Here is a 25,598-nt window from a genome sequence, read left to right as displayed (position 1 = left end):
GCAACTCTGACAGAAGCAAACAGAGAATGGGGCCCTGGGTTAGCCCCGTGCAGAGCTGCAGGCTGAGGAGCATCTCCTCACTTTTCCCCCTGCAGCTACGAATGCATCTGAGCACAAATCAGGAACGTGACTTAATAGTGCTTCAGAGATTGCTGTGCAGCCAAGTCACAAGTGTGCTGGGATGGCTCTGAGGTACCAATCACTCACCAGCAAAAAAATGCCAACACTTAGCAATCAGCCTCTTGGGGTCCCCAAGTGGGTTGTTTTGGAAGGCAGAGTGCAAGAGAGGCAAACAAAGTGTCTGGTGATGCTTCTCCTGGAATCAAGGGGCTGGGGGGCAAATTTGAACTGTCATTCCATGGCTCCCTGGGCCAGCTGTCTTGTAACACACCTACAGCACACATGGAGGTTGCAAGGCTCTTCTGGGCTCCAGCAGTTTCCTTCTGGTTCCTAGGCTGATTCATTAAATTCACTTCTACGTTAAATACAGGCTCAGAGGTTTACAGCAGAAGAGGATTTGCTTAGACTGTCCCACTTGACTCAAGGGTATCTCTTCAGATTAGCAAGGGAATAAAACCAATCTGAGCCTGGAAAGAGCAATGGAAAGTACTTACTTTGTCTGGCGCCAAAATGGCAAAGATATTTCAGTTAGCACAAAGAGATACCGTGCATTAGCACCAAACAACGAGCCTTTCTGTGCATTGTGAACACTTCTAAATGGGAGGGAGCAGGCCAAGTGGCCCTGGTCTCTTATCACTGTAAAGTAGTGATGCTAATTTATAAACTACGACTGTGGCAAATTTATGCTCCATGTCAGATCCCCGAGGGTATGAGATCATTGATTTCAATTAGAGAGTGAATGCTGCTGTGTAACAGTCAAAGCCCTTTCAGTCAAAGGCAGGGGTTCCTGTGCTTTTCAAGCAGGGTCAGCTCAACACTCTAGTAATAATGTTCCAGGTTATATCAGGCAATAGTTTAATTTGGATTATATTTGACTACTGTGTTTTTTCTTTAGACATGTATTTTGTTTTAATTCCAATTTTTGTTTCACTTCATTCTTGCAATATGCTAGTCACCTACCACGGTCAAGGGAAAGAAGGAAAACAATGGGGTATGTTTATTTGCTGTTTTAAATGCAATGTCTTGTCAACTGTACAAAATACAATAATCAATGTATGGATCTTTACAGTACATCACATATTCAACAGCATGTCTGCAGTACCAAAAATGCTACCTCATTCATTTATCTTTAAAAGGCAGGTGGTCTTCAAAAAATCCTATATTCTGTATAAGTTACTTTATTCGAAGTTTATAATCTGGAAAGACACATTTTTTCATACACACTACGTCCTTAATGTTTTTGTATAAACAATAGAACAGACTCAAAAATACAAAAAGCAGGGATTTAACAAAGCAATGTGTCTACCAGGATACCAGTTTTTTGCACTGATCTTAATACTTTCACTAGTGTGCTTTTAGCAGAAAAACTATTTCAAGAAAGGCCAAAATTTATTTTTAGACTGAATTTTTCTTAATGTATCTTAAAGCACATGAAAATATTTTTTTTCTCCATGTAGAATTAGTGTTTCAATTATATTTGGAATATTAGTCTTTTTTGCCCATTAAAGAGTTAACCTCTTTCTGCTCCTCTTCAGGGAAATGTGGGATTTAAAGTGACAGGTAAAAATCTTCAAATAATACTAAGCTAGCAAAAACCAAAAATGAAATTTTGGTTAGGAAATAACACAATAATACCCATAGGAAATTAAAAACGGATGCATTTCCAAAATTATCTGAAATGCTTTCGTTTCCTTCTGAAGTAGCCTAGATCATGAACGATGCTGAAACTCTACACAGCTTGAAGTACATCTCAATATTTTCTGTCCACGGTCATGCTATGCTTATTTCAGGTTGTGGGTATTTTATAACTCTGCTTATACAATCATGCCTACGTATGGTAATGCACCCATAGCTTTATCCACCAGGGAAACTAAGCACAATTTATATGTTGATGCATTTGAAAGTTAAGATAGTTGAAATGTTGCTTCCCTACCTGCAACTCCAGATTTTGTCAGGCAGGCATTCCCCCACCATTTTATTTATTGTTCTGTTTATTTTCTCCAGTCATTTTTCTTTTAGATTACCCGAGCAAGGCTTCCTAAAGGAGCAGTTACAGTCAGAGAAAATGGACCAGAAGGCAAGTCTTGGGCCTCCTCCAGGGCAACAATGGGTCCATACGGGGTTTGTCACAAATTCTGAGAGCAGGAAGTAAATTTGCCATCGACAGACTTTCAATTCTTTCTTGCTTGGTCCTTTTTATAACACATGTTGACAAGTAAAGTGTTGTCATGTCTGAAGGTGTCGCAGTGCCTGTGTCATGGGCAAGGACTCCAAAGTGGAAGCACCAGTAAGAAGAGGAGAGCAAGGACAGGAGCAGTTTGCACATGCTATTGATTGCACAAAGAAGAACCAGGCCACTGAAATCCAAGGAATTGAAGTGTGTAAGACTGGTTAGGAATGGGAAGAAATGGGAAATATTATATTTCATATTAATGCCACATATAATGTGCAGTTTTCCACAAGCATCCACTTCCTCAGGAAAATAACTAATTTATTTTAGGAGATGAGGACTTTTTCTGTCGGAGGGGTGAGAGAGTGCTGTGGAATGGAAGGAAATACGATTGCCATGGGCAGCAGGGAAGAGTGCAACACACTCATCTCAGAGGCCCCGGATCACAATGGAAGATATTTATAACTCTGTCTCTGAAGAAGATGAAAGTAGTTCTTATGCTGAGAAACCAAAAGCATTACCTAAAAATAAATGTCCCAAGTCAATGCCACCTATTTCTACATTCCCTGTTTCAGAGCTGGCTAAATGAACACAGATATCAAGAAACATCTGTGTTGTTAAAAGAGTGATAAGGCCTTTCTGGAACTGGAATAGCTTTTGCCCTAAAATCTGCTAATTTATCAGCTGTTTTTCTGCACTCTGCAAGACCATCTCTCTCTGAGTTGAGAAAGGCAAATCAGTCAGCACAAGGATGTTAGCTGATCCAGACAGTGACTGGGGTAAGGTGACTGATGAAAGCCCATGGTAACTGCACCCTCATATTGGTTTAACTCCTTCCAGCCTCCATATAAGCATTACCAGGTTATGCATTGAGCTGACACTCCTCCACTTCTGTTTCCACCAGAAAACACAGAAGGATTTTCAAGCTGAATGAGGCTGAAAACTACCCCCAACCAGACTATCTCATTCAAGGATTTCAAAGCAACTCTCCACACGACTTCATAGAGTTTCACAAAACTCCTGATTTGTAAGCTGTTGAACCCAACTGGGGTGTCCAGAGCCACTGCTGAGTAGGTGGAGCTGGGAAACTCTATCACATCTCCGTTTGGCTATGGAGCAGTCTGTGCTTAGAAAGAGTGCAGAGTAAAAGGAATAAACAAAACCCCATAGACAATATACTTATCTCTCAGCTGCCGTAGATTCAGGACAGAAATGGCTGACAGTGGGTCACTACTGCAGATCACTTCTGTCCTGGTTTGATTTCCTAAGCAGCCAGCCTGCCTAAGCTGGTGAGCCTGATAAGTGAACCTGATTTGAAACTTGTTTTCTTTCTATGAGGAACAGCTGGGCCATAGTCTCTTGTTCCTTCTCTATTGGTGCAATCCCACAGAAATGCAAGCTGTCCCCACCTTGCAAGTATACCTCTCTGGGCCTTCATTTCTGTAAAAGTCTTCGTTTCAAGGCCTTTCAAAGGTCTTCATTCTAAAAAGACTTTTCAAAAAGGTTCCCCTTAATAATCCCTGCTGTGGGAAAACTGGATTTTAAAGTGGATTCGGAATCTCCATCTAGCTGCTTTTAGACTGAAATTTTCATCTGTCTCTACTCAGCAGGAAGATAAGTGAGCAAATGTCATGCAGGAAATATGCCTTAGAGCTGTGGTCAGAAACCATCTCTGTGTTCAATTCCAACCGATCACAAACGTACAAACAATAACTAGATAGTCTAAACAGTATAATAACAAACTCACTCTGTGTGACAGTCACCTGCAGAACAAAACCACCGATCTCTCTTGACAGCCAGATACGTGCAGGCAGCCGTAACTCCCAAAGAGGTAATTTCTTAAAGTACAGGAGAGAGGCTTCTACTCAGGAAATTCCAAGGGTTCCTGTGGCTGAACTAGAGGAAGGCACACACCAGTAGTTCTGGCATACCCCAGCAGAGGGCAATGGCAGATGTACATATGAACCTGGCGCTGCAAAGCACACCTACAGTAGAAAACTAAGATCTCCCCTGCCTGTCAGATCGTCACAAGCTCGGGAATCAGCGGTGCTAACAAATGGAATAAATCCTATCTAGAGCTGAATCAAGGCCCAGTAGAAGATCTGGCAGGGTGTAACGAGCCAGCAGCACGAACACAGCTTTCTAGATCTGTCCAGAGTGACAACAGTATGTGAAGTAAAGAAAGGCTTCAGCAGGATTTTCGTTGTAAGATCAAAACCCACATGTGGTTTGGCTTTCTCGTTGTGCTCTTTTCAAGAAGACAGATAAGTGTATGTCTTCTTTGGCACATCCTCAAATGCAAACCAGAAAGACTAAGCTGGAAGTGGTTAGTGTAGAGGAGGAAATGGCAAACAGGTAAGGTGAAGACTCAGACATCAGGAAAAACCCTGGCTGCTTTGTCGCTGTTCATGGAAGCATTTTCGTTTTGTAATCTCAGTGTTAGCCTTAGGGTTCTCCTGAAAGGGACAGAAAGCAATTCAGAGCAGACTTTGTTAGGTATATGTGTACCTAAACATGAGAGCCACAATTTGAGGCTGTTAAAGATGGACTCTCTTCTGCTGGATTTTTGCGCTTCTAAGTATAAAACCTTGTCTCAATTTGGGGCTGAAAAATAGAAGCATCCAGAACCAGCAACCACTTTAAAAAACGCAAAAAATATGGTATGTCACATGCACTAAAATGCAGTGACCATTCATTAATTATGCAGGCGTGCCACAAAAGCATGAAATAATATCTATTTTGACCAAGGAAGGATGTGAAGAGATGTTTACAAATCCTTTCACGACAATAACCTGCAATAACAAGTAAACAGCGACAGGAGCAACGGCTGCTGTAATATTGCTGTCATTTGTTGTGCCTGCATCAGCAGGTGCTGTGAGGGAAAATGACTGTCGGAGGAGAGAGAGAAGTATGTTGCCAAGCAACACGAGACCCCGGTCAGGGGACCCCCTCCCCTTCCTGGGAGCAGACAAAGCTTCCCCGTACAACTGCTCTGAAAGCTAAGCCGGCATCCATCAGGAGAGAATGGACATGCTGCAGAGTGAGCAAGCAGGAGAGGGGATGAGAGACTCTAACTGGTGAGGAGAAGCCGTGGAGACCAGGAGAAGAAATGGCAATTGTGCCAAGGAGGGATGCAGAAAGGAGCTGAGTGGATAGACAGAAGCCAAACCAGGATGGAGTGGCTGACCTGGGAGTGTGGCAGATCCGATAGCACTTGGACCAAACCCCACTCCCATGTGGAAAGGCTGGACCTGAGTGGAACTGCCCTGGCTGGAGAGATGGAGGAGCAGAGAAGAAAGATGCTCTGGAGAGGTTGTTTTTCTTTTTAAAACATGCCCATGTAAATATGGCACTCACAACGTCGGTAACTTATGTTATTTTTCTCAAGGGAGCTGACATCTCGGCCCTGCATGCTCCAGAACCTGCCAGATGAGTCTGGAATTCAAAGCTCAAGGGCTGCAGCCTTGGTTACTCTCTCTACCATTAACCTCCTCTGTTAGCACAGCCAAGTCACACAAGACTTCCAAGTGAATCTCAGGGAATCGGGCATCCCTCCTGATAGAAATCTGGGAGCAGCTGAATGTGTAACTACAGCAGGCATCTTGGAGGACTATCAGTTTTTCGGTTATGACGATGACTGGAGCTGCTACATTCCCTCAGTAGCCGGGGTCCAGCAAGCATCACTCTGACCCCAAAAGCCAAGACTTACCAAGTGTTTCAGAAAAGCTGCAGGTGCAGGCAATAAATCATGGCACACAGTTGTGACTGTCCCTAACACAAGCCATGCTGAAGAGCTGACCAGGCTGGATGGCCTGGCTGGAGGACCAGCTTCCTGAGCAAATGCTGAGATCTGCCTCATAGCCTAAAGGCATCAGATAAGGCTGAACATAAGCACAATTTACCTCCTGATTCCTAAGCACAGCTGACTTCCACAAAGATGAAGTAATACTTCTGTGTGGATGACAAGCCTGCCTCGAGTGGAAGTGGTTCACTAATTAAAATAGCTGATTGTCCAAGGTTAGGAAGTCAAAAAAAAGCAAGTGTTATATTATCAGAAATCTACTAAGTGTTGTGAATGGAGACAAGGGATGTACAGCCAACACGTCTTCAAATCTCTTGCTGAATCTCCATTAATCCCCTGCATCCCAGATATCAGAGCAGTTACGTTGGCCTGGGGATCTGCTTCCAGTTGGTCAATACCAACAGGAAAATCTTTAAACCTCCTTTTGATCCAGAGATAAGTCGTGCAGGCTCACAACTCACAGACCAGCCCTTGGTTCTCTCAAGACCACCTGCTGCAAACTGGAGGCACCATGTGCAGAGCCAGTAAGACTGTGCATTGCGGGAAGCGTTCTGACTTCTGGAAGCACCACTGCCTCCCAGCTCCCATTGCTTATTAATGAATAATTACTTGTGGCTGAAATGATGCCAATTTGTATCATACTTTATTATATATCTTGCAGTCAGGCAAATGATCATGTTGGTCCTCAGCAGCTTTAGCCTGTGAGGTGTGGAGCGTAAGCCACGCTGATTTCCATAGGGTGAAGGATCTGGGAGAGCGGCTTCTCATCCAGGCATAATTACATGAACTGGTTAAGTGTGACTTTGCCAAGCTCTCTCCTCAGACACATGACTGCAAGGCTTACCACATCCTATCTCCAGGCTGGTAGGTTTTGCAGCACACATTAAATTTCTCACAAGGAAAAGTCAAAGGAAAGAGTGGCTTTGTGTACTGCATTTCTTCCTCCTCTGCTGCTAACAGGCAAGGTTTGCAGAATTCATTTTTTGTGTTAGGCTGTACTTCTTCTCTGTAGATTTACTGCTTGTTCCAGAAACATTCAGGTTAAGAAGAGGAGAAGGTCTCAGACATGGGAGGTGAGGAATAGTCGCCCCCTACCCAGTTGCATGTCAAGGTATTCCCTGATCACCACTGCTCTTGTATAGCAGTGCAGGTGTGCCTGTATGTGCCCCATTTTCCTGAAGGGGTTCTCCCAAGCCATTGCCCTCCTGAGCTCCTCAGAGCTGAGAACAGGTGAAGGTTTTTTAGCAGAAAAGCACTGTTTCAACAAAAGACAACCCCACACTGTAATTACATAAAGGTACTTTTTATAACAATCTAAATTCTGGTTTTGCTGCTACTTTGAAAGCCTACTCTTATTACAATGGGATATTATGCAAGATTGACACAGTTTATATTTTATATACATATGCAAACCCACATTATTCTCTATCGCAGTCCAGAATTGCAACCCAGATATGTTCTTGCAATGACCAAAGTAAAAAAATGTAATGATCCCCAAAGGCCATAAGGAGATCCAAGAGGCCTGTGGGCATTCGGGAATTTATGTGCTTAAAGCACATCAATCTTTTGCACACCCAGATGAGAACAGTATGAACCAATTCTTTCCTGACTTATATTCGATATTGATGGAGGTGACTTAAGGCCGTGCAAGGTGCAGTTCAGGGAACAATTTAAACCTCTGGCTACTACTCTGTTTAATCCTTTTAAATCTGCTCTGCCACCACCATCAAAAATAGTCTGATCTCATGCCAACAGGGTCCCAAGAACAGGGATGGAAGATGAGGATCTGTTGTGGAAACACTGTCACAAACCAAGGACTCTGAACAACCAGACATTAAACAGAACTGGATAAAATGCACTATTCATCCTTCCTCTGAGACCCCCCCCCAAAGTATATATGAAATAACCCCAGACAAGGGGTTACAACTGGTATTTAGGAGGCAGAAAGAACAATTAAAGAAATAAGTATATTTTCTTCCTCTTTCACCTGTCTCATAGTTCTGATAAATTTAAAGCCTAAGTATGACCCAGTGCTACACAGGCCCATGTTCTCTGTAATATATTGTTGAAAAGCAGAGTAACTTAATAAACTGCAGAGCCCACTACTGTTCTTGCTGTAGCTAAACTGCTTTTGATACATGAGCCAGTCTCATACATTGTAATAGCATTGATTTACCCTATAAATGTTTCCAGTGAAATACATCAGAATTCAGGTATGTTTTCCCTTCCAACCATAGGGGCCTCTCTGTTCTTCAGAGCCTGTCTTCTAGGAGGTATTCTGGAATAAAAGATGCTGCACTGCCACTTGTGACTGGTCTTGAAGAAGACACACCCCACTACAGACTGAACATCGCCCTTTGCAAAGGTCTTTTCAGCTCTTCCAGAGACAAAAACTGAGCAGCTTTGACAGAGTAGCTCCACTAAAAGTGCTTATTCGATCAGCCTGGTTTCACGCTCAAAGTGCTTTTCGTCTCACTGCCCCAACCATCTGCTCTCTCGTGACAGCAGCTCTGCCACCCTGTGGGGATCTGCCTTCGCTGCTGGTCAGCAGTAGCTTCTCTCCAGAGAGAAAGAAGAGCCAGCCCCTTTGGGGAGGCCTGTCAGGGTCGCACAGGTCAGCAAGAGGGCAGGACCGCTCATTTGCTTTAAACCCCGGGACTAGGCAGACTTCCAGCTCTCACACGCAGCTGCTGGTGTGAAACTATCAAGTGCTTCCCCTACCCAATGCCTCGGTTTCTAGTGCACTGAAATACAGTTAGAGAAGCTTGTTTTCCCTGTAGGGCACACATACAAAGTATGGTGCCTCAATAAAATACCATTCTTTTAAAATAGAAAAGACCTTCATCTGCTAAGATACCACAAGGGTCACTGGCTTTTCAGTGTTTAAAACCTCTCTTCTTGTTTTGGAGAGAGTTTTGGGTAGCTGCAGAAAAAACCATGCATTTACAATATCAGAGCTAAGCAAAGCACATATGAAATACATGCAAGTGAAGAAAATGCGAAATCAGATTGCATTCAATCAGGAGCAAGCTCAGAAATCAGACACAGACAAGGTGTCAAAATGTCCTGACATAACTGGATAAATAGCTTGGTCAATCCTGGCATCTATTTACATACATCATAAAATTTTGGGCATCTGAGGCACTACTTGTATTTCCAGAATCATAAATAAGCCCAACCTTGTTTTGTGGGGGATCTGACTTCCTATTCTAGCTTACCCCAAGAGGAAGCATAACACAGGCTGTGGACTGCATATGACTAAAGGCATTATAAATCTATAGGCAACTACAAACTCTCTGCTACCAGTGGAAAATGAACACAGTGTTAAGCAGACCCTAGTTCAGCCATAATGGACATGTAACTTAGAATATTTCTCTGGATTTAACACCATGCCCTAAATTGTATCCCTGCCTACTTTTCATCACTCTTTGCTGGATTTTGCATATCCATTTCCATTTTGAAATTCACATCTTTTGTATAAAGTTAGAAAAAACCCAATAACTTCAATGTCATCTGGTCTTAAAAAGTTGTGGTTTTAAATCCTTGTGGTTTTAACTTTTCAAATGACCAGCTCTGTCAGTTTTCCTTCACATCCCTCTATCAGCAGGGTGACAATGCTTTGAGCACTTCTGAGACAGCTGCTAAAAACACAGACTGTATAGTGAGAAAGTCAAGCCCATGCTACACCAAGAACTACAAGTAAAGGGCATAAATCAGCAATTAAAGAGTTACTAAGTACAAACATCCACCTACTGTTATTACAGTATGTCTGCTCTTCCAATCTTTAGAAAGAACTATGTACTGAATTAATACCCAATAAATAACCTTGCAAAATTTGGCAAGGGAAAATAACCGATTTAAAATATTTTTGTGTGTGCGTGTGTGTGTGTTAGCCCTCAAAATTAGCAAGCTGGACAAAAGGCAATGGTATCTCCCACTTTAACCTCATCTGGAGGCAAAGTGGATAGATAATACTGAAGCCAAAACAAACATCACACTGATTTTGTTCCAGTGGTCTCATGGGACCATAAAATCTAATGACATTAAGCTTCCTGTTACTTAGCACTAGATGATGAAAAAAATCGTTCCTCGAGAGAATCTCTCCCAGTTTTAAGACTAGGCACAAGCTATAGGAAGTGTGCTCCAGGCAGTAAAACCAGGGGATATATTTCTTTCTGTCTTTCTCAGTTGTTTTACCCTTTGAACTGTCCTGAACAATTCCTTTCTGCGTGCTGACTACTCGAAAAGTTGTCGCCGTGCCACCCGGCAGAGCCTGTGCCGTACATGTCCGGCAAAACCCGTAAATCAAGCGCAGGGGCAGCACAAAGCTCCGCTCCTCCCTCGCTTCTCCTGCACCTGCTGCTTTCAAGTGGCACTGCGAGGGATGGAGGCAGCCCGCGCCGTACCAGGGGCTCTACAAACACAGAACAAAGGGGCTTCGCCCCCAAAGAGATTGCAACTGAAATCTAAGGCATAAAGGAACAGCTGAATCCACAGAGGCAGGGGAGTCTGGTTTTGTTCTCCCCGCGCTTTAACACAGGCAAGAAACAGGCAGGGCTGAACTTTTGCAGGAACAAAAAAATGGCCATAATTTTACACTCTTGTTTTAAAAACTAGGCTGTTTTGTTTCCAGGGCAGACCTTTGTCGCAGTGCTGAAAAGAACTCTAATTCTCCCACCTGTTGTTTTTCCTCATTGCTCACTCGAACTCTCCCATACATACATCCTGTTTGCACACGGAAACTGCTGGGAACATGGCTGGTGATTTAATTTTGCTTGCGGCTGTCTCTCTTCTTTCCGCCTTCCAGCAATGTAAGAAAGAGCTGTGAGTTGTATGGCTGGGGTTTGGGGAGTTTTCCACTGGTTTTTAAGTCCTGGAATTGATTTTGTGATAAATTGGTTGCTCTCTGACTTAGAACTCGTAAGATTTTTTCACAGGAGCATTGTTTACCCTCTCTGTAGTCTGAGAGGCAGTTGGCTTAGTGGGACAGATTACTTTTCCCTCGGGGAGAAACTATTTTGTTTTGAATTCTCTTTTGTTTGTTGATTTTTTGGAATCATACTATTATCAGAGCTTGTAACTGGCTGTAAAGTTACCTCAAAGCCACATTGTGTCTTGGTTTTGATTCTTATTTAAGCACCTATACAACTGAAAACCTAGTAAGTGAGAGTAAATTTGTAAAATCAAATACAACAGTGCTGGACTGAAAGCACTGCAAAAGAATGTTTCCAGAAATAGGGATATATGCCTAGTATCTGAAATGAAATAAGAAAGCAAACCTTTACACCAGGCAACAAAAACACGAGCTATTCCATATTATGTTCTCATCACTCCATTTCTTTAAGATCTAAATGGACTTATGTTATGCCCTGCAGATATGCCTCTGAGAATCAAGGAATAGGCTGCCCGGGGAAGTAGTAGAATCACCATTCCTGGAAGTGTTAAAAGGGCATGTGGATGTGGCTCTTGGGGATGTGGCTTAGTGGTGAACATGGCCGTGCTGTGTTAACAGTTGGACTGGATGAACTTAGAGATCTTTTCCTACCTTAATGATTCTCTTTTATGACTAGAAGTGGGCGAGCCTGAGATGTTGGTTTTGCTGTGTATCAACCTAAAACTGCAGTATGATTTTTAATGTTTGTCATTATTTTCTTTGAAACATGTTGATGCATATAGTTGTGTTTATACCAGGGAAAAGATACGTTTTGAAGACATTTGTGCTATGAGATTTAAAGCAAATTAAAAATAATTACCCTGCCTTTTTTCCAAATATCTATAGCACTGCCAACTTACCTAAGCAACCTATCAATGTGGCTTGATTGTTTGTTTGTTCTCAAAGCCTCAGCTACTGAAACAACATCTGTACCCAGCAGGAAGAAAAAGCTTGAGAATCTGACCCTTCCAGTTTAAAAAAACCTCAACACAACAGAAGGCAAATGTAAAGCACTGAAAATTTACATTCTCTTCCTCTGTCATCAGATCAACTACAATATACCCTGGGATCTCTTTCTATCTGTATAACCCTGTGTCTACCTGGTGGCAATATTTGTCATCAACTTTCAGGAAAGTTCAGCTTGCCTGCCTTTATTTTTAACATAAAAATGTGAAGGATTAAAACCAACAAAACAAAAAACCAGACATTATTTGGAAAAAAATTGCAGCTCGAAAACTCAAGGAGTTTGTACAGATACTGAGAATTTGAAAGGAACTGGAAAATACCTATATTCTTCCTTATGATGGATAACCCATATTAGTTAATCTTAGTTAAAATCACAGAAAAGATGATATAACCTGGGGTTTAATTTACATTGGCAGTCTGACATCAAGCCCAAAGAGAAACCTGTGCAAGACTCTGATCAGCTGACCTGATTTAAACTATCACAGCTTGGTGTACTCTCAGCATGCTTTCTAGCATGGGTAATACAACACAAATTAATTTATGGAAGTTCAAATTAATGTTGTGAAACCAGGGCTGCAAGCATGTGTTATAACCAGTTCATGCAAGGGGAGCAGCCCAGCATGTGACTGCTTGCTGTGAACTACATGTGACATACACAGCACTCAGTGCACTGTTTGCTCTTCTGTCTATTCTGCTGAACCTCCAGTCCTGAGTTAGGAGAGTGCTACTGGGCAATACCACCTCCCTGAAGCAGTGGTGGGAGTCGGGTTTCACATAGCAGCCATCAGAGGTACAAGATTTTGTGTCTCAGAACCACGAGTTATTCAAAGAATCAGGTCAGTCGAAGATTAAGTGGTGCGAGAAATGCCCCAGGGTAGAAAGAAGGAGCAGAAACAACGCAGGAAGTGGTTTCCAGTCACGAATCCAGTTTTAAGCAGTTGAGATTTGCTTGAGATATTAGTGTTTTGTAGACTGATGGGAATACAAGGGCATTCGATGAAAGGGCAGAACGAATCTCAGTCATTGATACAGAAAAGAGTCAGGGACACAGGAGTCTCACTACTCCTCTATTTTGAATCATTTCTCTGAACTAGCAACTTTTAAAATAATTTTTAGTATTTCCAGGGCCTGGCAAGACATTATTAAAAAGTATTTGATTTGTTTTTTTACGGACTGCGAGGCCAGGCCATGCAAATTAATATGAACTATCATACACTGTGATACAAGTAGCAGCTTCTCTGTAGGCTTTTTACACATATAAAATGTTTGAGAGTAATATTCCTTGAAAGCCTGCTTTGTCCCATGTTTTCAGAGTAAAACTATTAACTCAGTAACCATAAATGCCACCTGAAGATAAAAGCAAAAAAAAAAAGGCTAACAAAAGCAAGTCAAGCATACTTTGTAACTACCTCAGTCATGTAATTTCGCCTGTTAGAACTGAACAACTTGATACGGGGGAAAAAAAGGCTATGAAAATCTTTATGTACTCCTGCTGCACTGCTTTCAGGAGTCCTCATGACAGCACCTCCAGTGAGAGGGGCAGAAGAGCTCACCATTGCTTTGTTATTTACTCCAGCCCTTGTTAAACCATCATCACAAAATGTAAATTTGGAGTTACATGAAAAGCTTCCATTGACCAGGGGGGAACTAAAAGGCAAGTCCTATGCAGTTAACAAAACCCACAGTAATTATTTCTCTCCTGAGATCTTTTTGCCTCCCTGGTTGGCATCTGTCTAGTTCTGCACACCGGGCTCACCTTTTCTTGTAAGATGACAGACATGACTTTTGTTCTCCTGTTACGCAGTGCCATGGCTTGGCTTTCACTGGTGTCCATTTGAAGCCAAGTCCCCATCAATCACAGCAGAAGCCACTAAATAAGTGCCTTTTATGATGGGTGGCTGTACTAGCACACTAGCACAACCTACCTCTGCTTGCATTCAACCAGTCTCCCATGTCCCAGTCTCTGGCCCTCAAACCTTGTTGATTTGCCCAAGGGCAAATCAAATTACAGCTGAGGCCAGGGTTGTAGCACAGCCTTGATGATTTGCTTTGGTTAATTGTACTGAACAAACAAGGATGATTTGGCCTCTACAGTGCCTTAATCTTCTTATTTTCCCCAGTAAGTTTATTTTGTCCAGCATCCACTCAAGGCTTTTTTTATAAAAACTGATTTGGATGTCATGAGCTACCTTGGCTTGCCTTAGTTCCTCAGTAGAAAAAACCTAGTCCCAGACTGACTGTATGCCTAGAATGGCTCATTGCAGCCAGAAAATAAGGAGCATATTGCTGGTTAAAAATGCCATTGCACAAAACACTACAGCTCACCTACCCCTTTGACAGATAAGCCAGGCAGGATTTCCCAGCATGTAGCATTTGTCATAAAACCAGATCATTTTGAGGGCAACAAAAGTTAAAAAGCAACTTTTCAGTTGTTTTCAGGGAAAACATTTCTCAGAGGTAATTCTTATTCTTCTGTATGTTTCAATCTCCATGAAGAATGTTCCCTAAACCCTCTCCAGTGCTATTCTTCCCTTCTGAAAGGACTGCAAGGCGGCAAATAAGAAATGAAACATCAGGCATGACCACCAGGCTCTGTGGGGGCAGAGAGGGTCCTGCTGGATGCAAATACAATGAAAGGTCCTGTAAACGTGCCTTGTAGAGAGACAGCTGAGCTGCTCTGACTAGTTTCTGGAGAGAAAGGTTGAGAGGTCACTTGAGCATAGCCTGTAATTACTTATATGGGGAGAAGACAGATGGCAAAACGTTTTTTTGGGCTGAGGGCTTTGGCCACAAGGCTAAGACATAAAAGATGCATAGGATAGCACCACTAATACCTCTAACTGTATTTTAGTGCCACTGCTCCCAGAAGGGAGGATGGAAGGTATGTTCTAGGCTCTCACCATAGACAAGCCTTTTTAGTGGACTCAGGTGGGTGCCTGGTTTCTGGATCCAGATAGTTTAGGTACAAGGTAGGCAGTCAGCTTCTCAAGGTGGCTATGACACGGCCAGGAAAAATAACTTGGAGATGATAATAATAATAACAATAATAATAATGATAATAATAATAATAATAATAATAATGATAACTCCAGGTACCCAAAGAGTTTTAAAGGCAAAGAGGGTGTTGCTCAGTAGCTCTGCTGCATTCAGCAAAATGCTCTCCTTTTATCCCTACAACAGCCTCTGTTCAACTTTCGGGGGGAGACTTCTGCAATGAGAACATAAATAAAATGAAATGTATATAGATGTGGGATGGGATCCTAGAATAATGGTCAGAAGTGCAGAGATAGTGTTTGATTGCTTTGGGGTTTTTGGTAAGTAAATTATATTTAGTCACTGTACAGTAAGTAATCTCTCTTTTTCATGGCATGGCATCAGTTCTCAAAAATGCTTTTTACAAGACAGGTAAGTACTACCAGCTCGAGTCAGTGGAGGAGAAACAGCATAAGTTCCTTCAACAAGAAGCTCTCAGAGCTCTCCAGCAGATCAAGTGGAGAGCAGGGAACAGGCTACAGCCTGACCAGTTGCAACTCTCTCTGCTCTTTCCAATAGACTGAATTTTTGAGAGTCCAAGACAGATGGAAAAGCATGTGCTCTAACATATGGATAAATAACTTTAAAACGGTAGCTACCAGATTTTTGTTTCCAAAGACTGTAAGACTGCCCTGTCCTTCAGAGCTCCATAGCTGTTAGTGTCACTAAAACAAAATGACCATATGTCATTCAGACTAGTGGGGAAGTGACCTCCATCAGTGCAGTTTGGTTTGAGATGCTGCTAAGGCAAGACCCTGCTGCTGAAGTGTGACTAGACTGCTCCTGGGCTGTGTAGTTCTAGGATTCAGGTGAGGTGGAAGGATATTTAAGTCATAGCAAATGCAAATGCAAAAAGAAAACGAATGTATTTCTGAAATAACAATTTTCCCCCTTCTCATGGATGTCACTCAAAGATAAGATAGAAATTTTTGTAAGGAAAAACTGGTTTATCTAATATTGGTCTCTTTGTGCCTAATGAAATGGAGAAAGCAGAAGAACAATGGTCTCCATTAAAAAAATTAAGTTAAAAAATTGTGTGTTAAAAGTGGAACTGGTGTGAGGAACTGTGTTATTTGTGAACTCTTATTCTGGTTTGCAGGTTATTTTGCTTGGCTAGTGGGGAAATCAAGAATGAAGCACAAGGTCATGCCCCCAGCTGTCACTGGAGCTCCAGAGTTTGACAGAACGTTTCGTGCACAGTAAGTCTAGAGATCATTAAGATGGTGGCAGTGAATAACAATTCAGTTCAGAAGAGAAGCAAAAACTTTATCTTAAAAAGTCACCTTTTCTTTTCATCTTTTGCTGAAAAGAACCCAACAACAACAACAACAAAAACCAAACAAAAAAAAAAAGAAAATGAACAAATGGCTTTTCAAATGGTTCAGATGTTATTTTAATAATAATAAGGTAAGTTCAGCTCATCTCACAGTCACTGTTCAGATTCTGATCAAACTAGGCAATCAGATTACCCAAACTTAAGTAGGATCTGAGAGCTAACACTGTAACTTGGTCAGATGTTCTGGATCTAGCAAGCTGTGCTTGTCAGTTCTTGGGTTGTGGCTATCACCAAACATGTGAAAGCAGAGCAAAGAAAAACTCTGTCTTCACAGTGGATAATGGTGGAATAGCCAGTCTAAGAAGACTATTTTCCTAAAGGGCTTCAGTTTGTGATTAACTAATGATGCTGTGCAAAATTGTTTATATTTATTTCAAACAACCCTCTCTGCTGTAACTGTAGTTGTAGTGGATGACAATAATGGGACATACAATACATTAGACAAGTTATTAGTCAACATGATATGTTAGATAAAGAAGCTTGCCTAATTCCTTGAAAAGAAATTAATTTGAACAACCAAGAAAAGATATCCCAAGAAAATATTAGTGGTGATGATGTTCACAAACAAAGGTCCTCGCCATGAGAAGATCTGTCACGTGCTGTCTGTGCCTGACAGCACTTCATAAAGGCAGCTGGCCTCAGCAGAGCAATTCAAGCTGCCTGTGCACAGCTCTGTGCTTCCTCTGGCAGTCCTGGTAATACTGACCCACAAAACTTGCATACCGAGTATAGAGACAAGTAATTAACATCACACCCATGTGCTGGAATTCCCGCCTTTCTCTGCTGCACAGGCACTTGATTTAGGGTTATTTGTCCTATTTATTTCCATGTAGTTGGGATCCAGATCCTTGCTTAAGTTTAAATACCAGGAAAATATTTTAAATAGTTTGTGCTGGAGATCACAAAGGAGAGAATTTTAAGTGCATCTAATGCTACCTTGACTGTGCTTCCACTGGACTCGATAGCATTAACTTTAGTGGCAACAAAACTAAGCCAAAGCTGATCCTCCTGGAAAATCCCACCCATAGTCCTTTTCCTTTCCAAACTGATGTTCTTTCAAATTTATTCTGCAGACAAAACTGTGTGGAGTTTTACCCAATATTTCTGGTTGGCCTCTGGACTGCAGGATGGTTTTTTAATCAAGGTAAACACTTTCTGCTTTTATTTTGAACTGAGAAGTTTTGCGTAACTTTTTAAAACACTTCAGTTCCATCAGGAACTAGGCATTTTTCCCCCCTGCTTTTAATTTCATTACCTTAGCACAACCTTCTTAGAAGAATGCTCAGTGGCACTGAAATCCCCACTTAGTCACAGCATTTCATATAGGCCCCCCAGCTTCCACTTCTCTCTGCAAACCAAGGAGCCAGTACAACACATTTACCAGGCATTCAGCGGATTTTCAGGGTGCATTATTCAGAAAAGCGGCTTCAAGATGCTCCCCATTAACAATTATTTGCACATTACGGGGCAATTCTCACAGAACATCAGGCATAGCTGCTGTCCCTCGGGGAGGAGGCAGCCTGAAAAGACTCAGGTCAGAGCACTCATGCCTGTCTGATGGAGACAGAGCTCAAGCCAACAAAGCTTTTTGCTTTTACATCCCCAATGAGAGACACCACCACTGGGCTGTGACTCATTTGCTTGCTGTGGGACAGAGCCCTGAGTGCTGAAGCTCAGTCACAGCAGCAGCATCTTCAGGTATGCAGTGGGGACTCTTGAAAACCTATTGTGTTTTCTCAGGCACCCAGCAGGGGGGCATTTTTTGCCAAATGTTCTGAACTCAGACACTACAGAGCTTTCATACCCCCCACTCTGTTGGACTTTGCAAGGTTGGCCCATGGTATCTCCTAACAGTGATGGGGTGGTCTCTCATAGAACTAGAACTTGTGACAGAGCCTAACTTTTACATTTGGCTTTATTAACCCTTATCCAACTAATGTTTTAGAAGCATGTGGGCTTCTCCATTTTCTATATTTGCTCCAAAACAATCATTTTAGTTTGAAGCTCCCTTACAGAAGTCCCACCTCCATAGTAAATCCACTGTAAATCCAAAGAAGCACCACTTAAGCCAGCAAATTGGATATGAAATAATAGATGTATTCTTAGACAGACACTTGAATCAAGGAAAAATCACAGTTGCTAACGAGCAACACAAGTACTGTCACATGTAAGAAATGAAAGATGACTATAAACTCCTCTTTAAGTAAATTTTTACTTATCTCCCACAGGTATGTTTACATGAGTTAGTCCAGAACACAGCGAAAGCTGTCCTCCCTAATACCCACACACACAATTTGAAAACACAAAATTAACAGGCACTGCCTAGTGCTGGATAATACAACCTGCACTGGACCTCCATAACCTGCTCCATCTCTCAAATGGAGGTGACTTTATACTCTTCCCTCAGGGAGGTCAGAAGCTAACTTCACTACATGTCCTTGGATAAAAGATGCTATATAAATGCAAAGCAGCTTATTAACAACATAAATAAGATTCTCTTTCCAAAACAAACACTCCCCTTTAACATGGACTGCCATAACAATATGAAATAACAGCAGCAGGCCAAGCCACAGTGCTCCAAACCACTATCCCGTCTCTGGGATAACCACAAACCAGGGAGGATACAGATTCCTGTCAGTTCCTGAGTTCTCCTTTTCAGGGAATTCTTTTAGATTTTTTTGGACAGTCCTATATCCACCTTATCTGTAAACCCATACCAAGAGCCTCCTGCAGTGAGTGTTTAAGAATATATATATATATATCTTTTCAATGATTCTTTTCCAAGGTAACTTCCCAACGTATGGATAGCTATGAAAATGCCCAGAGCTATATAACCAGAAAACATATCTAAAGTGGTGAACTGCCATCCTCAATTTTAAATTGTTTTCTGTTTTTCCCACCCTATTAATCTTTCCTTTCCCAGAATTAGCTTCCTTTCTGGGTGTGTTGTACGTGTTTGCCCGCTACAAGTACTTCCACGGTTATGTCCAGTCTGTGAAAGGAAGGTAAGGAGTTACCAGCTGAATGCAGGCTACCAGCTCCAGGCAGTAGTCTGAAGCTGGGCTGAGAGCCAAGGACTGGCAGTGAAAAGTGATTATGATTGAATGCAACATGTGTAAAGTGTCAGCAATAGGTCTGAAGGAGAAACCCTTGGGGAAGAGGGATGGGTGTTGCAGCAGAAGCCTAGGTTAAGATGAGCATGTGCTACAGGTCAGGAGAAAGAAAAGGTTTGATGCTCACCTTGTGGGCACCTACTCTGGACTGGGGATAACTGACAACCAGACTCGGAGAGGTCTGAAAACAGAAGCACAGTTTTTGCATCTCATCAGAGTGGGAGGCTGCTCATGCAAGGCTTGCACCATGTCTGCCTGTCTGCTATTCGCATTTTTCCTCGGTTTGTCACAGTAAGACCTTGTCTCTAGCCATACAAGTTGCTCTAAAGGAAGCAAACAAACTGGCCTTGTAGGCTGATGAACCTTCACCAAACAGATAAGAGAACATGGCTTCAGATAAGAGTATGTTAATAAATGTTTTGTGCACAGTGCCTCCTGATATGAACTCTGCTTCAACAAACATGCACACTAGCAAGCCACCCTCCACTATAAACACCGAAACACATGGTTTATTTCTTGTTTCACTGAAGCCACTGCACCACCTTCTATGTCCTGACCTCAAGCTCTCTTCCACCACCCATTATCAGTCATAAGAAGAAAATAGCAAGATGTATGCTTGTCAAAAAATTAAAAGACTTGCAATGTCTTCTAGAGGAAGATAGAAGACAATCAGATTATTTAGCAGTGAATAATCCTGCAGCAGTAAAAGGCTGTCCTACAGAGTTATTTTCCATGGTTTGTGTACTGAAGTTACCATTCTCCTTCACTACAGCTCCACTGATCCTTTACCCACTTTTGAAGAGCTGTTGCTTGAGAGAAGGGGGAGGCTATGTTTTCCAGAGCAAATATATGGAGATAGTTTTATATCTCCCAGTAAGAGATGCAATCATTTGAATGGTGCAATGAACACCAGCCAGAAGAGTTGCAACTGCTAAGGAAGTTGGGGGAGCAGACATGTAAATAAATGAAGAAGGAGAGCATAATGGATTTTTTTTAATCAACAAACAAAAAAGTACTTTGTTCGAGAGATCTTTCCTATGTATTACTTCAGTACTCTTAAAACAATAGATTCTGCCTCTCAAGGAAGCCATAAATCAGTGGCTGGCTTCACCATTAGACAGACCTTTACATGTTGGTGAGACTGGTTTCTTTGCATCAAACAGAGGGTACTGGGAGCCAGCCTGGCAGCCCTGGGAAATGGCTTTGCTACCAAGGCCTGCCTGGTGCTAACCTCCAGCAGGAGCTTCAATTAGCAACAGGTCAGCACAAGGCAGGTATGCAGAACCTGGCCCCAAAACATACAGCAAGCCTCCAGCAGCCTTAGTAGCAAGAAATTAATTTGTCTTCACCCTGAATCTCAATCCTGATCACTGACTACAGGCCTGCTAGTTATAAAGACAAACTTGGACTGCACGCTCAAAGAAGTGATTACAACTAGGGCTAAGCAAAAGACTTCCTCCATGCTCTCTTGAAACAGAAAAAATCCCATACTTCATCATTTTCAAATCTGCACCTAGACACGTCATGCCCAGAAAGCCTACTTATATCAGGTCTTTAGGCACCAGTGGGATACTCAGACTCTTCCTTTCTGGTCCAAAAATCCATCTCCAAGTCAAAGTGATAACCAATTGCAGACTTGTCAGCTCAGCAGAGAGTATCTGCCCAATAGAAGTGGGTGTCTGCCCAACAGCAAAAGTCACATGTGTCATGTGAAAAGTCATGGTTTATTCCTAAAACACCCCAAGCTAGTGTTGCAGCAGTGATCCTTTCTGATTCCACACACCTCTTCCTAAGTCTTGTGGACAAACAGTTTCACTGTAACATACCATGTACAGCTTATAACAGTGTTTTTCTGCTTTCCACTTCTAGGTTAACAGGCTTTTATTTGAATTTGATAGTTCTAGTTTGCTTGATAGCCCTGGGTGCAGCTGGGATTGTTAGCAGCTTTCTGGATGAATACCTGGACTTCAGCATTATGAAGAAAGTCCGTAAATTGTTCTGAAGACTGACTGTCTTTTTAAGAAATAAATAAATAAATAACATGGATGCCTTCTCTGGACACCAAAAAGATGATAAGCTGCATGTGAATAAAGCATCAGAGCTCTTTACTAACAGCCTGTTGCAATGTAAAATGCATGTTTTTCCTGAGCTGTTTACACTTTCTCCTTTCCCTACACTCTTGAAAAAGTCAGTAAGACAGAATGTCATGTCACATCTACATTTGCAATTAAATGTTCTCTTTCCCTGGTATGGTATTGCAATCTCTAAACAAATTACATAAAACTAAACCCATTAATTCCCTAAGTAATTTAGTTGCAAGTGACACTACAAGCATCTTACCCAATGTCCTTCAGCTTTGCCAGAGCCTCTGTAGTCTCCCTCCACTCCTCTTCATTTCCCCCAGCAGTGCCAAATGTAGAAACATGATTCCATGCAATACGTTGCTGGGAGGTCCCTGTTTCCCAAGTAAATCCAATCCCACTGCTGTATAAGCATATATGGAAACACTGCTTTCTCAGGAAAACACTTAAAGCTGCTCTGGGCCCTGTGTTTCTGAGGAGGACTTTTGATTTTATACACATGTTTACAGTTCAACACATGCTCAAACACTCTTCTTGTAGAAGTGAGGCCTTCCCAGTCCTCACAGAAAGCCTCCTGAAGAAGACAGGCTGTAGCCACGTCACACTTCTGAAGGGGAGAGCTAGCCCAGACAAACAGAAGGCACAGGAGCTTTGTAATGGTGTACTGAGGTTGATAACCTAACCACAAAATAATTGAGAGGTGGATCAGGTCCACAGTAACCTTTCATATGAAAAAGATGGACACATACACACACATCAGAGGGGGGGTTTGGAATGAGATGGTCTTTAAGGTCCCTTCCAGCCCAAACCATTCTGTGATTCTACGAAGTTATCTCATGATAAAAAGGCACAACTTAATGCCTGCAGGTAGCAAAGGCTGAAATGGCATTTGAAACATTAAAATTAAACAAGTACAAAGGTGCGAGGCTTGGGTCCAACAATGGCTGCCAAGGGAAAAAGGACAGATGGTGATGGTGATCATGACGGTGAACAGGCTGGAGCTGACACAGCTACAGAAAGGGCAGCTCTCCATCACTTAACTCCAGGGAGAAAGTACAACAGGGCCAGATTTAACTACCACATAAATCACCAGGAATTCTTCCGTTAACTTTTCTTTTATGGGCTGAAATATGGAAAATCCACCTACCCACCTGCTGGTGATGCCTTCAGTCAGTCACAGGCTGCAAGAAGTGCTGCCTCCTGAACCAAAACAAAAACAAAGGTCCAAACCATGTAACAGACTTGAAATACAGATTAGAGGAGACCAGAGGTCATTAACTGTGTTTTAATAGGTCTTTCTTTGCTTCTGAAATTACACCATTTCAAGCTTACCTGTTGTAGTTCTTTAGTGTGTTTATAGATAGCTTCCCTCTCCTCCCCTCCACTTTCACAGAAAGAGAGAAACTGCTTTCGCACACAGGGACAATTTCATATGTCAAAAAAGACAGGTGTGAGGCTGCAAAGCATTATCTGGAAACACAGAGCCAGAGTGCAAGGGGATAAACATGAACCTAACATTTTAGGAGCTCCACCAGCTAATGAGAGGGCAGAAGTAGGCCTGGAGTTGAGGATGCCACCTGTTTTCTGAGCCACAGCTTTGTCCCCAGTAAGCCAGGGCAGAATGTCCATGATGGAAAAGTGTTAAAGACTGACTCATCTATAATTAAAATCAAAACACACCTCTAACAGATGGATGCTGGCAATATCAGTCTTTGGTATGAATGTAGTGAGAAGGAGCACACCACTTCCTGCCTGCTGGTGGAGGAGTCAGTACCAGGGTGCACATTCAGCACGCACTGTGAGTTGATGCAAATGTTCCTGTTGTAAATGTTCACTTGTTGGTCACTAACAGAAATGATGATGGTCCCCACTGCAGCCTCAAAGCCAGTCGGCACCCAGCTGAAAGCATCGGCCTCTTGCTGAAAGCATCTCTTCTCAGCAAGTACATGCTTGAGGGGTACACTCCAGCAAGCTGCTCTCCTTCTTTGGCCAGTCTCCTTCTTTGTTCTTCCTTATCCATATCTAGAATGATAAATGTCTTGGAGTGGCATTAAGGAGAGAAGGGGAACTTCACCTTTAAGGCTGTATGTGGAGTCAAGCCACACTGGCATCCTGAAGGTCCAATGTCCGAACCCTCATGACTCCCCCATAGGCTGGAAACACGCACAAAGTGGTGTCAAGCCTTGAAGTCTACATGGCATGCTTACCTTGAACATACACATTCAACAAGTCCACATCTATGTTCCAAAAGGCTTCTGACAACACCATTCTCATCCTGTCATAGCAGTAGGTGACAGGGAACTACTCTGTCTTCATGCTTCCCCAGTTTCCCTACCTCTTTTCTCCAACTTCTGCATCCAACCCCACATCTCCCTTCTTCCACCCCATCTTACCTCCTCACATTTCAGCCACAGGAATCCCAAATCCTAGGGTCTCCATCTTGTCTCCTCCAGTGAAAGCACTTCCCTACTCCCCACTTTTGCTCCTTACACACAAAACCCACAAAAGTTTGGAGCTGCCACATTTAATGGGTCCAATTACAGACCAACTGCCCCACAGCATCTGCCTGAGCACAGGCCTCACCTCAGAGCACAGGAAGTTTTGGTACCTCACCTTGCTTGAGAAAGGGGCACCATGGCCCCAAAGCACAGCAGAAGTGGTGAAGCACTCCCTGGCCAGCAGCTCATTACAGTAGTCTGTGGTTCAGCTGCCACAGGAATAGGGACAGCTGTTGGGGGCTGCCTGGCAGGGCTGCCTGGGATTCAGGGATTCACACATGCCTGCCTGCATCCAGCTTCCCTCCCCTCCTTGGAAGATCACTCATCAAGGCGCAGAAGTGGGGCAAGAGATGATCCATATACACCAGGTATATGAGTCAGATAACCATCTTTTATTTGGGTTTCTTTTTTTGTTTGTTTGGTGTTTTTTTTTTGTTTTGTTTCTTTTTCTTTAAAAGTGGTGTTAACATCAGGTCTTTCTCTACATTTTCAGAGCTCTGTACAGGTCTTAAAAGGAAATAAGCAATGCTTAATGTACAAAGTAAAACCAGAAAGCTAGAAAAATCTGAATAAAATGGAGCAAGTTGCTGTCAGGGATACAGTACAAATTAGTAATTAGACGTCATCTGAAGTGCAATACCACTGCAGTAAGGATGAGTTAAGGAATGAAATAAAAATACTCTATTTTAAACAAACAGTATATATATATATATTTATATGTATATATTTTACAGATAGTAGACCCAGTGATATCTGTAGAATTGTAAAAACATATTTACAAATAACTTTTTTTTTTTAACATTACATATACATCAGCACCATAGGAAGAAAGAAGAAAAAAAACAACCCCAAATCGAATAAAATCTACTTTCTAGCACTTGATCCCAGTATGGAGTAACTGGAGGAAGCTTTACAAAGACAACAGAGACTTGCCTTCATCACCATTTATTCACCAAAGTCTGACTCTCTCTGATGCACAGGGACTTGCATTTTGCTGCCACATGGTGGTTGTGTGTTTCTAAATCCTCCTTTCCCAGCTCTGGCACCCAAGGAAGGGATGCTGTGCCACCCCCAGCGTTGCCCCCCATCCAGCAGGCTGGAGATGGCTCCCCACCCTGTCACAACTCCATCACACAGCGCTGGACAGATGTGTGCCTGACACACACAGAGACACAGCACCTTGGTTACTGTTTCTCTCAATGTTTGCCTCTCCCATTCTGACCAAGAGGTGTTTACACTCAAGACCGACCAAAAACTTTGGCTGGTGCTCCCTTACATTGACTTAGGGGCCAACCTGGCTCCTTGTTGAAGCAGAGACAGGCAAACCTTGACAGTCTTCAACAGGAACTGGAATTGGTCCTTGTGTTTTAAAAAGGGGTTAGCTAAAAGAAATGCATCTAAAGCTGTTTTAAAAAAAAATTATCAGCCGGGGCAAGCTGGATTGACAGCTCACCTTGAGTACATTAAAAATGCAGCTTGTCCTGCTGATATCATAGCATTTAAAACAGGTAATTCCTTTCCTCTAGGAAAGCCCTGCAAGGTGATA

General features: G+C 42.4%; 2 protein-coding genes across 2 annotated transcripts in view; one reads left to right on the top strand and one right to left on the bottom strand.

Moving 5' to 3' along the window:
* The first annotated feature begins 10,441 nt into the window (after positions 1-10,441).
* Positions 10,442-21,738, top strand: MGST2 (microsomal glutathione S-transferase 2). Its single transcript, XM_027652691.1, has 5 exons — positions 10,442-10,903; positions 16,124-16,223; positions 17,434-17,504; positions 19,284-19,365; positions 21,343-21,738. Exons 1-5 carry the CDS (start codon positions 10,846-10,848, stop codon positions 21,473-21,475), a joined length of 444 nt encoding a protein of 147 aa, XP_027508492.1. The 5' UTR covers positions 10,442-10,845; the 3' UTR covers positions 21,476-21,738.
* The window catches only part of MAML3 (mastermind like transcriptional coactivator 3), a 102,965-nt gene continuing 88,352 nt past the window's right edge, over positions 10,986-25,598 (bottom strand). The window contains exon 6 of the mRNA XM_027652719.1: positions 10,986-10,996. The gene's annotated coding sequence lies outside the window, so the exon portion shown is untranslated. The remainder of the gene's footprint in view (positions 10,997-25,598) is intronic.

This window comes from Corapipo altera, unplaced genomic scaffold (genome assembly GCF_003945725.1).
Source record: "Corapipo altera isolate COAL_440 unplaced genomic scaffold, ASM394572v1 69, whole genome shotgun sequence".
Classification (NCBI taxonomy): Eukaryota; Metazoa; Chordata; class Aves; order Passeriformes; family Pipridae; genus Corapipo; species Corapipo altera.
Note: the sequence above shows the minus strand (reverse complement) of the source record. Positions and strands in the feature narration are given on the sequence as shown.

Excerpts from the sequence above, each read along its gene's own strand:
- MGST2 (XM_027652691.1), top strand. The coding sequence starts at position 10,846 with ATGGCTGGTGATTTAATTTTGCTTGCGGCTGTCTCTCTTCTTTCCGCC. Across the intron at positions 17,505-19,283 it reads AGGATGGTTTTTTAATCAAG|AATTAGCTTCCTTTCTGGGT; the intron begins GTAAACACTTTC and ends TTCCTTTCCCAG. Across the intron at positions 19,366-21,342 it reads GTCCAGTCTGTGAAAGGAAG|GTTAACAGGCTTTTATTTGA; the intron begins GTAAGGAGTTAC and ends TTCCACTTCTAG.